At 45.0% G+C, this 13599-nt stretch overlaps 1 protein-coding gene across 1 annotated transcript; it reads left to right on the top strand.

Annotated features, from left to right (window-relative positions):
- The first annotated feature begins 431 nt into the window (after window positions 1-431).
- On the top strand, window positions 432-12141 carry OAZ2 (ornithine decarboxylase antizyme 2). The gene is given in 6 exon segments (XM_079125752.1): window positions 432-650; window positions 9374-9449; window positions 9451-9531; window positions 10317-10492; window positions 11296-11381; window positions 11772-12141. Coding segments are annotated over 6 exon segments (570 nt in total). The 5' UTR covers window positions 432-630; the 3' UTR covers window positions 11903-12141.
- The last annotated feature ends 1458 nt before the right edge of the window (window positions 12142-13599 follow it).

Raw genomic sequence — 13599 nt, 5'->3', positions numbered from 1 at the left:
ATCTGCATTATGAGCTGAGGTAACTGTGATCTATAGGCTTGGACTCAGACCTGGAATGGTGCTAATATGTGTGTAAACCTCTTTAGATTTCTAATTTGGTTTTAATAAAATATACTCTAGAGGCCTACAAATGGCACTGCCCTTCTTGACCCCACCAAACAAGGAATAGGAACTAGGACTAGGTTTGATCAGTCTTCAGAAAACGACTTGAAATTCAGTGCATCTTTTGGGCTGTGGGGCATAGCTACACCACCAACTCAGCCAAGACTTCCCGCTAAGACCTACCACCATCCCTATCCCCCGCTATCCGTCCCAGAAGCGCCTGCGCGGAGGCCGGGCGGTGCTTTGCCCTTTGTTGTGGGCCCCAGTTTCCCAGGACACCGCGCGGCTCCGGGGTGGGGCTATGCTGATGAGGCACTTGGGGGCGGGGCGGTTGCGGCGTCGGCGGCGGCCGGGGAGGGTCAGTTGGAGGCAGGCGCTTGCTGAGGCAGGAGAAGGGCTCTCGGCCCGAGGCCTGACAGGGACTTAGCCCGCCGAGATCGGCCCGCGCGCGCGACCCCACACCCACCCACTCATCCACCTACCCACTCCCTGCGCCGCCTCCTCCCACCCTGAGCAGAGCCGCCGAGGATGATAAACACCCAGGACAGGTAACGGCCCGGCCCAGGCTCCCCGCCCCCATCCTCTCCTCTTCGGCTCCAGAGGGCCTCCTCCCCCACCAACCAGCCGGTCCCCGCACCGCCCCCACCACAGTAGGTCCCCGACAGGGCTCCGTCCGCCTCCACCGGATCCCTTCAGCCACCCCAGTTGGAGTTCCGGACCCGAAACTGGGCCTCCTTCCGTCTTTTAGCCCCCTTCCTTCAGTCCGACCCATCCCCCTCATCCGGGCCTCTTCCTCTAAAGCCCCGGCCCCCCACAAATGGGAACCCAGTCTTTCAGTCAGGTCCTGTGTGTCCTCCTCAAAGGTGTCCCTTTACCCCCACTGGGCTTTCTCCCTCCTATGGATTCCCTGAATATCCCCCCCCCACCAGTGTCTTCCACATATATTTCTTACTCCCACTGTAAGTCACCGACCCCGTTTTGAATCTGCTTTCTAGTGAAAACTGCACCCCCAACCAACCAGACCCCTCTCTTGTTACTACTTCCTTCCCACCAGTCATGTTCCATCCTTCAGTTCTCAACTTGACCCCTTACTCCCCACCGCTCCCAGGTCTAATGGTCTTTACAAAGATTCCCAGCCCTCCCTTTGGTCCCTCACTCCAGCTTTATCTTTGCCCTCCTTTCCTCCTTCCACACTCCGCTCTCGGGCTCATTTCCCTTGTCTCCCAATGCCATTCCTTTTATTTTCCTCAAACGCTTTGGACTAGATTCTTGTCCTTTTCTCCCTAAGGGTGTCCCCCCCACCATTCTAAAACCTCCTACCCTTTAAATACTTACTTTCAACTGGATCTTGTCTTTACTCCTAACTTTTCCCATCTTAACTGGTTCCATCTTTTTTTTTTTTTGGGTGGTGCTGGGGATTGAACCCAGGACTTCATGGATGCTAGGCAAACATTTTACCACTGAGCATATCCCTAGGCCACTGAACCACATCTCAGAGGTCATCAGGTCACAGAACTTAGCCCCATACTACTTCTAGTAAAGACTTTCAAGGAATACCTTCCCTTGGACTTCTTCTCTTCATTCAGATCAGGCTCTACTCTGGACACTGAGCCTTGCAAGTTTCCTCCTCCCAAACTCAATTCCAGTTTCTCCTCATTAAATAGAGAGAAAGCCTGCACATCTTTCTGCAACTGAGATACTAGATATTTAAATACTGGATATACTAAATAGATACTGGGTCCAAACTTAAATCCTTTTATCCTTCCCCCGACCTGAACTAAGCTGAATTCATTACTCAAATTTTCTTTCTCTTTTCTCTTTCTAGGCAGTTTCTTCTCACTTATCACCCTCAAATATATTCCATAATTCTGTCCCAGACACTGTTCTCTGAAATGGTTCCATAATTTCCTCATTCTCAGTTTTTAACCCTGGTTGTTCCTTGTGCATCAGAGTGACTTCCATTTGCAGTTCAGACCTGATTCTCTTCCTCATTTTTTCTCTAGACATGTTGTTGTCTCTCTGAAATGTGTATGAAGTTCATTAGTTCCCCACACCAGACCCTTTGTCTTCATATTTGCCCTATGACTTCTGCCCATCACCAGAGTCTCATTATTTTGCCAGCAGATCCATTCCCTGTAAATCCTCCTTAAACCATTTCATGCTCCCTCCTAAACTTGACTTTACTTCCTCTCATAAATATAGCCTTACTGCTTTTCTTCACATAGGGCTCTAAGTGCCACTATGGTTCCTTTCTTACTAAATGGTCTCCAAGTTAACATTTCCCATTTATCAGCACCATCCTTATATATTCCAACTGGTTTTCAATTTTCTTGCATCTTAGTATTTCTTAATCCTGACTGCACATTTGAAAAAGTCACCTGAGCCCCACCTTCACCGATTGGTCTAATTGGTCTAAGGTAGGGCCTGAATATTAGCACAAATTTTTAAAGCTCCCCAGATAATTCTTTCCAGTGTCTGCATGTTGAAAAACACTGCCCCTCTTCTTTCAACAGGCTTTATTTATAGCTTTTCTCATTATATTCCTTTTAGTGAGTGTCAGCTCTTCTTTACTGAAAAGGGCCTAGTCTTCTTCAGGGATTTCTTAGTCTTTCACTCCCTCTCCAGAAGAACCGCAGATACCTGCAACAGCTTCTTAATCTCCTTTCAGTTACCTGGTTCTCATCTTTTAGCCATTTTCTTCCCTAAATTGTTAAACTCTTATCTAGTCTTCCCACCTTCATTTCTCTTCTGCATAAAGAAAATTTACTCCCTATTTCCTGGTTTGTTCCTGTTTGACTCATTATCCCAGCCTCCTAAATCCTCTTTACCTACAATCCCATTGTGCTTTTGTATTTTCCTTTTCTAAGACTATCCACACCCAACCCCCATGCATTCCTCTTCCATTCCATCTTCTCTAAAGCAGTCCTTCTGGAGCTGAGGAGGTGGAGGTGGATAGATAGGTAACTTGGATGGTGCAAAAAGTGTTAACTATGTATGGAGGGCTGTGTGTAGAGGATGGATGGCAGGATGAAGTGCAGGGGTGGAGGGAAGCAGAGGAACCTACAACAAAACCTGCTCAAAGGGTATGTGAGATGAATTTTCTTAGCTGTTCTTATGCTTTTGTCTGAAAGGTGTCTCAGCAGTCATTCTGTGGAGTCCTCTGAACCGACTGGTCTAGATGCCAAGGCCTTTGTAGGCTGAACCCAGAGTTGAGCACTTGGGACCAACATATAAGGGTCTTCACCGAATGAGTGTGAGAGACCCGAGTTCTAGTTCTGCCTTAGCCAGTGTGCTTACATGTAAGAAGAGGGGATTGGGTTAGCTTAACTTGAAGATTTCGTCCAGCTTAAGTGGCAGAACAGGCTTGCTGGTCTCCAGGGCCCGCCCTTAGTGTGTTGGTAATTTGAGGGGCTTAACTGTGTGAAAGGCAGGTGGAGGGAGGAGCCAGCTGGCCTGGCAGGAGCTGGGCCTTGGATGAGACTTCTCCACTTTGGCCTGGGGGTGGGCTGGGGTGTGCAGGGTTTCTGGTTTCCTTGAGTTACTGCAATCCTGTTTCCCTAGCATGTTTTCCAGCCTCCTCTGGCCTGCTCTAACTTTCTAAAAGAAATCCTGCTAGGGATTCCGATAAGAGCCGGATGCTCTTTCCAGCCAGTGTTGTTGGTGTTTTGTATCCGCAGAGGGGGGAGTTGGCTGGTTTAGCTCCCATTGGGTGGGGGATGGGATTTCCAGCTTCCCCAGCTCCAGTGAAAAATGCAGGAGGAGGTGGAGGCTTCGTTTCCTGAAAGAAATAGTTGAAGAGCCGGCAGTATGTTTTGAAAACAAGGCTCTTCCTTTCCAGCGTTGTTCTGATTGGTGATTACAAAATGTCAAAATTCTTGATGGTGGGGGAGGGAAGAAGACGCAAATGCAAGCCCCTTTATTATGTTTTTTGAACATAAGGTTTAAATCCAAGAGGAAATCAAGCTTCCTGGCCTTTCTCTGCCCAGACCTGTGGGGGCAGGGATACATTATCTGTTTAGGGCTTGCTTCGTATCTTGTGACAGTACAGAATTTGTAGAAGAGCTAGCCCTGGCTTGATAGCCATGTTATAATCATTCTGTGTGCTGATGGACTTTGGGGAGAAGCATTTGGTTCTACAGGTGGTTTTTTGAGGGGTGGGGGTGAGCAGGGCACGAAAGCCATATCAGAACTAACTGAGCATCTTCACTGAATGGTTTTGTGGGTAATGGGATTTCTGTCTTTTCCCAAAGAATTTGATTTGGGTTATTCCTTGTTTATTGGCATTACAGCTATTTGAGTGTAGGGTGGTAGAACCAGTTTTCCTAAGATATGCCTTCAAGGACACCCTACAGAGAGAAAGAAACTCCTGTATAGTTAGGAATTCCTCCAGACTGAATGCTTCAGAAAGCAGTATGGACTAATAATAGCAATTTATCATTCTGTCAAGAAATCCAAATTTAGCATCAGAGCTGCTCAGAAAAAAACAAACAAACAAACAAAAAAAAAAAAAATGGGGGGCCGTGGACTGAGGAGTGGGATAGAAGGATATTACAAATGTTAACTTTTAGGAAAAAAGTAATTCATCCCTTTTTGAAACAATACACTGTGTTGATGCAAATTGATTCCATGGTTTGGAAGGCTAATTGAAAACTATAGCTCAGAAATGGCCGTAGATTAGTAAGAATTTTGTTACTTTAAGTGAACAGACAGGTAGTTTTCCTGTTAGCAGCGGCAGAATGCTTTGTATTAGCCTTCAGAAAATTTCCTAGGCCTTTGATACAGTATGAAAAATGAAGTAATTTTATCCTGGGAGAGGTGGCTGGAGACTGTGATGAACTTACTATACAAACTAGATTGCAGTATCTAAAAGGTAAAATTAAGGTCTTAATTTAAAGCATGATTACCTAGTTATGCAGCCTAGTTTGGTAGCACATGTGGTTGTACCTACTTTTGGTAGGAGATGTACCATACTATCAGCTGTGTGATAAGCAAACGTCAGGGGCACAGATATTGTCAGGGGCACAGATATTCTGCTACCATACATGTTTATTGTGGAGAATAAACCAAAACCCAAATTTGCTTTCAGCCTGTGATTCAGAGTGGTGATGTCATTTTCTTATAATTATGCATAGCAAGTCCTACTCCCTTTGGAATGCATAACAGCGGAGTGAAATGACTTGTGCCTGGCATCTGCCCAAGGCCCCTTTCTCAGATGGAAGGGGAAACTGGTAGCTGCAAATCAGCCTGTATGGTCACACTAGACTGAAGGTGGCCATCACCTCCCACCTTTCTTCCTATTTCTTTTTTGTTAAGTGTGATGGTAGCTCTGAATTGGTCTCCCTTTACGTAAGGATTAATCATCAGAGATATTCCTAGTCTTAGAGTAAAAGCAGCCTCTGTGAGGGAAATAAGGGTACTCTGGGTATTTTATGAAGCAGGGCCTGAGAATGGGTCAGAAGTGGTTAAGAGGGAAATGAATATATAATACTGGAAATGTGATTTTTGTGTCTTTTTATTTGATATCAAAGGTAGGTAATATCAAAGCCATCTGATCTTCTCTGATAGGTAATGAAACGAGAAAAAGGGTGCAGACTTTGAATAGGTTGAAGAAGCCACTGATTGAAGAGAAACCTGATCAAAACTTATCAGAGGATTTGAATTCAAGTGTTTGTTAGATTCTGTGGCTACAGGATTACTTTATTACATTAAATCTCAGTTCTGTGTAGCAGGATGTACCCTGCTTTGAGCAAACCAAATATAAAATTCAAAACTGATAAAATCAGCTGGAAGTTGATTCTTTAACAGAAGATCTTTTATCAAGAGATTTAAGGTTGGTTCTTTTAAATAGTACTCTAGATATTTAAAAATAGGATATAAGTTATAAAAATTTGATTTAGCATCAGTGTTTCCAGTAATATATGCTGCACATACTGCCTGTTGATAGCCAGTATATGAAATTATGACCAGTCAAGGACATTTCAGACAGCAGTTTCACAGATGCTTTAAATTAGAAGCAGCAGAGTATGATGTCGGTAGCATTCATTTATATTTTGAGGACTGTTTCCAAGGGCATGTCCTGTAACACCTGAGAAGATAAAAGGCACCAATAGCCTCTGATCTTCCATCTTCTGACTTGCCTTGTATGCTGTATACCTGATACCCTCTTTGTCCCTCCCACTCCTTAAAAAAATTTTTTTTTTTTTTGGTACTGGGGACTGAACCCAGGGACACTTAATCACTTGGCCACATTCCCAGCCCAGCCCCTTTAAACATTTTTTATTTTTATTTTTATTTTTGCGGTGCTGGGGTTCGAACTCAGGGCTTTGTGTTTGCAAGGCAAGCACTCTACTGACTGAGCTATCTCCCCAGCCCAAAATTTTTTATTTTGAGACAGGGTCTCACTAAGTTGCCTAGGGCCTTGCTAAGTTGCTGAGATTGCCCTCAAACTTACAATACTCCTGCCTCAGTCTCCAGAGCCACTGGGATTACAGATGTGCACCACCATGCCCAGCACATGCCCCTTAATTTCCTGAACTACTGCATATGTACCCATCCCACTTTCCTTTTCATTTAGGCAAAGATTTTCTGAAAGAGAAGCAATTTGCCATTCATTTCAAGCAACTAATAACAGATGCTTTATAATGGATGAAGACGATAATTATTGTCAACTACTGTCTAACAAGCTTATCCTAAACCCCAACTGTTTCCTTTAGGGAACTGGTACTGGATCCCCTGTGTGGAGTCCTGACACACTCTATCCATCCCCACTCACACACATGGTTCTTTCTGCACTTTATGGGGGAGGAGCAGAGCTTCTCTAGAATCCTTATGTGTGAGAGTAGGGAATTAAATTATTTGTTACCATAGCATAGACATCTTGAATTTATTTGGAAAGATCAGGAAACCAGAAATATTATAAGTTTTTTAATAAATTAGTGCTGGACACAGGGCAGGTTTCAGGGATTATTTCTAGAAAACCAAGAGGGATTCTGTATGTAAAACAAAACAAACAAAAATCCCCACAATGTTCTGATCTTTTCAGGGGTTTGCCCCCATTGCTTGGGGCCTCACTAAGTTGCTGAGGCTGACTTTCAACTTGCAGTCCTCCTGCTCCAGCTTCCCTTGTTGCTGGAATTACAGGCGTGTGCCACTGCACCTGGCTTGTTTCTATTGTTTGCAAGTGCAAATTAGCTAAGAATGAAGATATTGGTTGGAATGCAGGGCAGAGGTTCAGTAATCACTTGTAAAAATGGTCTGAGAAATTTCCTCTGGAAGTGGGAGTCTGGCACCAGAGTTTTAGAATTGTAAGGGCTTTGGTGATCTAGTTGTATTGTGAATCCAAGCAATTCTTTTGGTATGCAAGGTGACTATCTATTCCAGAGGGGATTTGCCCAGTTCTTGGGTAGCTCTTCTGATCAATGCAAGCAAGCCAGCTTTTTCCAGTGGCCCAGTGTTCTGATGCCTATAAAGGAACCTCAATATAGGCCAAAGGGGCCACTGGGAGAAATGAGAAGGGAATGTGTGTGAGGTGCACCTTTGTTTAGGGAAACTCCTCACCCTTGTTTTATTCTTTCTATCCTGGACACTTCTGCCCCTTAACACTTTGGAAGGGGAAATATAATAGTTTATTGTCCCGAGCAGAAAGTAACTCTCTCAGGCAAACCTCAGAGGAACAGAGATTTGAAAACCTAAGTGTAGAGATGAGGATGCCTCAGGGTTTTCCAGGTAAAAGGTAAAAGGTAGGGCATGGGGTAATAATCCCTAGCTGTCAATGCTCCTTCAGGCTCACAGATATTTCCCTGGGAACTCCATTTCCCAAGGAAATTTTCAGGTATGCTTTTAGGCCCCCAGTTAAAATCCCTGAAAGAACAGATCATAGAAGCTGAGCAGTGATGGCTTTAGACTTCCAATCTCAAATGGAATGCTGATACAGGACTGCTAGTGATGAGGGTCTAAGTGGGCTGCCCTTTGGTTTTGTTGCCATTACCATGTTAAGTGTGTGTGTTTAGTTTTGTTGCTTTTCACTTTTTATCCCAAAATTAGCATGCTGTGATAGATCAAACCAAGCATAGTGTGAAGAACTGTTGCCTCGTACCATATCAGGGAGGACAAAAAGCCTTGATTCAGAGCATTTGTTGATTTCTGTAGTGTAAATTTACCAACATGGCACTGGGGAGAACTGTACATAGTCTTAAGTGCTAGCTCCAGCACACCACGGCAACACTCCTATGCACTGCCTTCCAGTTATCTTGAGGCTGGTGTATGATGGCTAAGGGATAGACCTGTTGCTTAGTCCTGGTGTACATGCAGAATGAAGTCCTGCTTCACTTGCCCTTGGCTTGGGGTTGGCCTAAGGAGCCACTAAAGCAGATTGAAAAAGGTAGTAGAAGAGATCTGGACTCCCCTCCCTGGAAGCCATGGTGCCCAGTAAGGGCATATACCTAGAGGTGAGGGAGAGCTCCTATAGGGGTTTTTCACTTTCTGTAGTCCATCTGATTGTTGGCTTCCTTATTCAGGTCACAGCATATATACCTTTTCCCAGCATGCCCCTTTCCCACAACTAAGTGTCTGTTCTGACCACATCAGTATTACTACATTCCCACACTTGGGTTGTGAAGTGACTAGCAAAGAGAGGCAAGTGGGCCCAGCATTTGCTGGCAGACCAGGGACAAATTCAGACACTGTAATATTGCTCTGGGAGCCAAATCTCATATTTAGTTTTGTTCTTAACCCTAGAGGGATGTGCAGTAGGTGATTTCCCATTCTAGTTCCTTTGTTTGGATGGGGGATGGGGCCGTAGCTTTGGGAGTTCCTCAGGGACACAGTATCCAGTGGCCAAGGTCCGTCTGCCTTTCTTGAGCCTGACATGTAGGCTTTGTGATTCTGCTGCATAGCTTGTTGAGGCGTTGATGGCTTAAGGAGGGATATTAGTGTGGGCACAGGTCTGGAGTCCTAGTAGGCAAGCTAGCATCTGGTTCCTCCCACAGTATGTGTCTAGTGCCACAGAATTTGTCTGAAGATACCTGATCGGTGCTCCTCTTGTCAGACATATCCAGCTGGACTCCTTTGGGCCTTCTGGAATTCCTATATCTCTTCAGGGCTCCTTCAAGAGAGCAATGGTAGTTTCAGAAGCTGAAGTAGAAAGGACTGGGGCACTGGTGGGCCCTTTAGAACACTTGTTTAGGGGAAGCCAGGGTTGGGGCTGGGGTGGAATTTCTTTTAAATTTTCAAGCTTTAGTATTTACTATATTACCTTCTCTTTCTCTTGCAGTAGTATTTTGCCTTTGAGTAACTGTCCCCAGCTCCAGTGCTGCAGGCACATTGTTCCGGGGCCTCTGTGGTGCTCCTGATGCCCCTCACCCACTGTCGAAGATCCCCGGTGGGCGAGGGGGCGGCAGGGATCCTTCTCTCTCAGCTCTAATATATAAGGTAAGGAGGAACTTGAGAAAGGACGCTCTGGGCAGAGTTCTCAGATACTACTGAGCTGCTGCTCAAAGGGAGCAATAACTTTATTAGTCTTCCAGGCCCGTAGTGGGACTGGGAAGGACTTTCTCGACTGAGGCTGCTGTGTGGCTTTTCTGGAGTTCTAGAGGGAGGCATCATTTGCTGTCTTTTTATCTGCCGTGATTGAGGCCCAGAAGCTGGTTTGGCTTCTCCCTAAGACTGGAATGGAAGGTTAGCAGGACAGCTGAGTTCTGGTCTCTTGACACTGGGATAACATGGACCCTATAGTTCCCCTGAAAGCAGGTTTTGGTTGGTCAAGGCCCCAGCCAAACTGTCACAAATATCCTTTCAGAGGGAAGGGAAAGAACATGGTGTTAGGAGAAAAGCATAGGCTTTCAAGTCAGACCTAGGTTTGAATCTCAGCTCTGCCATTTATTACCTTGAGAGCCTTGGTTGATATCTTAATTGTTCTTAAATCTCAGATATTAATATTAATATCTGAAATATTAATGCCTGTCTTAAGGGCTTTTCAGACTATTAAATGGGACCTTACCGGTACCTGGTATATACTTCGTAGACATTTCCCTTCCCAACATCAACTGGTTTTAGCAATGGCTTCACTTAGCCAGATGTAGGTCTGTATTTCCAGCATACTCTGTGTCCTATGCCCTTTTTTGGTTCAGTGCATTCACAGCACCACCTGGTTAGGAAACATATGACATGGCCAGAGGCAGTAGTGATATGGTCCTTTGCCCTGCTTTCCTTCCCAGGACGAGAAGCTCACTGTGACCCAGGACCTCCCTGTGAACGATGGAAAACCTCACATCGTCCACTTCCAATATGAGGTCACCGAGGTGAAGGTCTCTTGCTGGGATGCAGTCCTGTCCAGCCAGAGTCTGTTTGTAGAAATCCCAGATGGATTATTAGCTGATGGGAGCAAAGAAGGGTAAGGAGCAAGTGCTGAGGAAGGGAAAGGAATAGATGGGAAGATCCTCTTTCAGAGGAGGGTGTATGTTTATTGGGGATAACAGATTTTTAGCAGAGTCCATACTTTCTTCCCTAGCTCTAGACTTCCCAAGTAGATATCATTTTGTAATGGGTTATTTTTAGCCAGTAAAATAGGCCTGCTCTAGGTTATAATTAAAGCAGATCTTTATCATATTAACCAAATGCCTATTACTTTAATTGTGCCCTGGTTCATGCTTCCAAGCAGATATCAAGTCTCTCTTGAGCCACCTTACAGTGGTGCATTCAAAAGGCCAGGAAGCTCAGAGATACAGTTGGATTCCATTTGGTTGGGCAAGACCTTCCAAGCAGCCCATAAAAGCAGCAGTCCTGAGGATAGAGTTCTCTTGAGTGGCTCCAATCTCTTGAGGAAATACTTTTAAGCAGCATCAGGTCCCAGAGTATCCTGCTCAGTGGCAGGTGACCTTATCAAAGTTGGCAATAATCCCTGAAGAACTGGGTTCTTTTTCTGGGTCCCCAGCTCTGATTTGTGAATTGTATTAGTTAATATGGTAGTGTTACTTTCAGATGATGAACTTGTCACAGGAAGATATAATCCAGTAACATTTTTCTTAGGGCTATGTGTAGCTTATTTTTTTCTGAACTTAGGGCTCCCAAGATCTCAAAATAGAGAACCTTCCCTCTGTAGCTTTGTATTGTATTGCTGGCTGTTTGTCTCAGAAAAGCCCCTTTTTTAAGGGTTTGGAGTAGGAGGGCCTGACTAGTTTTCTTTACTTCTTACAGATTGTTAGCACTGCTGGAGTTTGCTGAAGAGAAGATGAAAGTGAACTATGTCTTCATCTGCTTCAGGAAGGGCCGTGAAGACAGAGGTGAGGAGTCAAAGCAGCCAGATACCTCCAGGTTGGGCAGTGAAGTCTGGGAGGAGGATACAGGGCTCCTGTTCAGTGAGTGGGGACTCCCACTTCCCCGACCTAGTATTGGAGATTGAACCTTAAGACTGTTTTACCTCCGAGTTACTTTTTTGAGATAGGGTCTTGCTAGTTACTCAGGCTGGTCTTAAATTTAGGATCCTCCTGACTCAGCCTCCTGAGTATCTAGGATTACAGGTATGCGCTGGCAAATTAGGCTGGGAGGGGAATTGCCTAATGATTAGTAAAGGCTTAGTGCTTGTTTTTTCCATCTCTTTGGAGTTTTCCTTTGATTTAAGCCTATCCTTGTTTTTCTCATCAGAATCCTTTTTATGCTCTTATCTTCTACAGCTCCACTCCTGAAGACCTTCAGCTTCTTGGGCTTTGAGATTGTGCGTCCAGGTCATCCCTGCGTCCCCTCTCGGCCAGATGTGATGTTCATGGTTTACCCCCTGGACCAGAACTTGTCCGATGAGGACTAATGGTCATAGAGGATGCTTTGCCCAAGAGCCACAGTGGGGGAAGAGGGGAAGTTAGGCAGCCTTGGGACAGAGGAGAGGGCGCCTTGCTCTCTAGGGAAGGACGCTGAGGGGCTCAGGGTGAGGGTTGCCTATTGTGTTCTTGGAGTTGACTTGTTAAAATTGTTTTCCATAAAGAACAGTATAAACATATTATTCACATGTAATCACCAATAGTAAATGAAGATGTTTATGAACTGGCATTAGAAGCTTTTTAAACTGCGCTGTGTGATGTGCTCTATCTAGCCTAGGGGAGGGGCTATCTGGGTCCAGGGGCAAGGGCTGGTGGGCAGCACTGTCAGGCTCAGGTTCTCCTACTGTTGGGCTTTCTGTTTTGGTTTTAAAACTTATGTATTCTCTTTCTTTGCTTCCTGTCACCCCAGGGGCTCCTGAATAGGCTTTTCAGCTCCTGGGCAGTGTTCTTGGGGTTTTTTTTTTTGGACACCACGTGGGCTTCTCTTTGTACATTGTATCTGGCCTGGTGTAAGCAGGTCTGACCCCTCCTCTTTTACAGCTTAGTGTTATTCTGGCATTTGGTTAAGCTGGCTTTATCTGTTTAATGTTATCAGTGCATTTTAAATAGGGGCATTGAAGTTCACTCCCACTGATGGGGCTTTTTTTTGGGGGTGCATGGGCCTTAAGAAACACTAAACTCCAACTCTCAAATTATTGCCAGGAGTTCTTACTCCTGTGCTCAGGCCCAAGGTCTCCTTCTAGGGTCACAAAGAGCAGAGCGAGAGAATAGCAACTCAGGGCCTGGGAATTTTAGGGAATCTGTTCTTGGGGACCAGATGCCTCTGGCTGGCTGAGCATAGTGCTGACTGCCCCTAATAGGTTCTGAGCAGTGCTTAACACTGCTCTGCAGGGCCTAGGGGCAATAGGAAAAGGGGCTAAAAGTGGCCGGCTCTTTTCTATTTCAATGAACAGCTTATTCTAAGGGGAGAGGAAGGGACAGGAGATCTAGACTGGGTGAGGGAAAGTGGGGGTGTCAGGGAGGAAAGTGTGTTGTGTTACTGTGTCAATAAACTGATTAAAGTTATGGTTGGTCTGTTCTTTATTCCTTTACCAGGACCAACTTCTTACCACTACTGTCTTTTGAGCTGAGAGCCTTAACTTAATAGGGGTGTGCTAACATGCTTCTCAAGGAGAAAGCTTCAATGCAGTAGGTCTGATAAACTGGCCAAGGTCTCTGGGGCTGTGTTGTACTGTGAATTGTGGGGTTGCTAGGAGTCTAAGACACACTGTGAGAGCCCCCTGGAGAGAGAGGCATGTACAGATCAGCTTCATGTAGAATAGAAGCTCTCCCTAAGATCCAAATTGTTCTTTCTTTTATACTACAAGTCTGGGTTCTAAAACTGGTTTTTGGCTTTTGCATGGAAGTGCCAGACATTTCTTATTTCTTGAGGTTTCTGAAGGAAGCAGCCACAAACCTTCCCTATTCTTGTTTTCTCCTTTTTTTCTTTTTTCTTGTAACTACTGTTGATTCTTAAATTTATCTGTGGGTCTTTGGCCAATTTTCACATCGTATTTCATGGCTTACTTGTGTTTTATCTGGGCCAAATCATTAACTTTGGGTTCCACCAGGTATTCCTTAAAAGACTTGAGGCAATACCCCCACTCTCCTCCACAAATAGAGCAAGTCTGGGACTAGACACATTGAA

The sequence above is a fragment of the Sciurus vulgaris genome, assembly GCF_902686455.1.
Source record: "Sciurus vulgaris genome assembly, chromosome: 2".
NCBI classification, from domain to species: Eukaryota; Metazoa; Chordata; class Mammalia; order Rodentia; family Sciuridae; genus Sciurus; species Sciurus vulgaris.
Note: the sequence above shows the minus strand (reverse complement) of the source record. Positions and strands in the feature narration are given on the sequence as shown.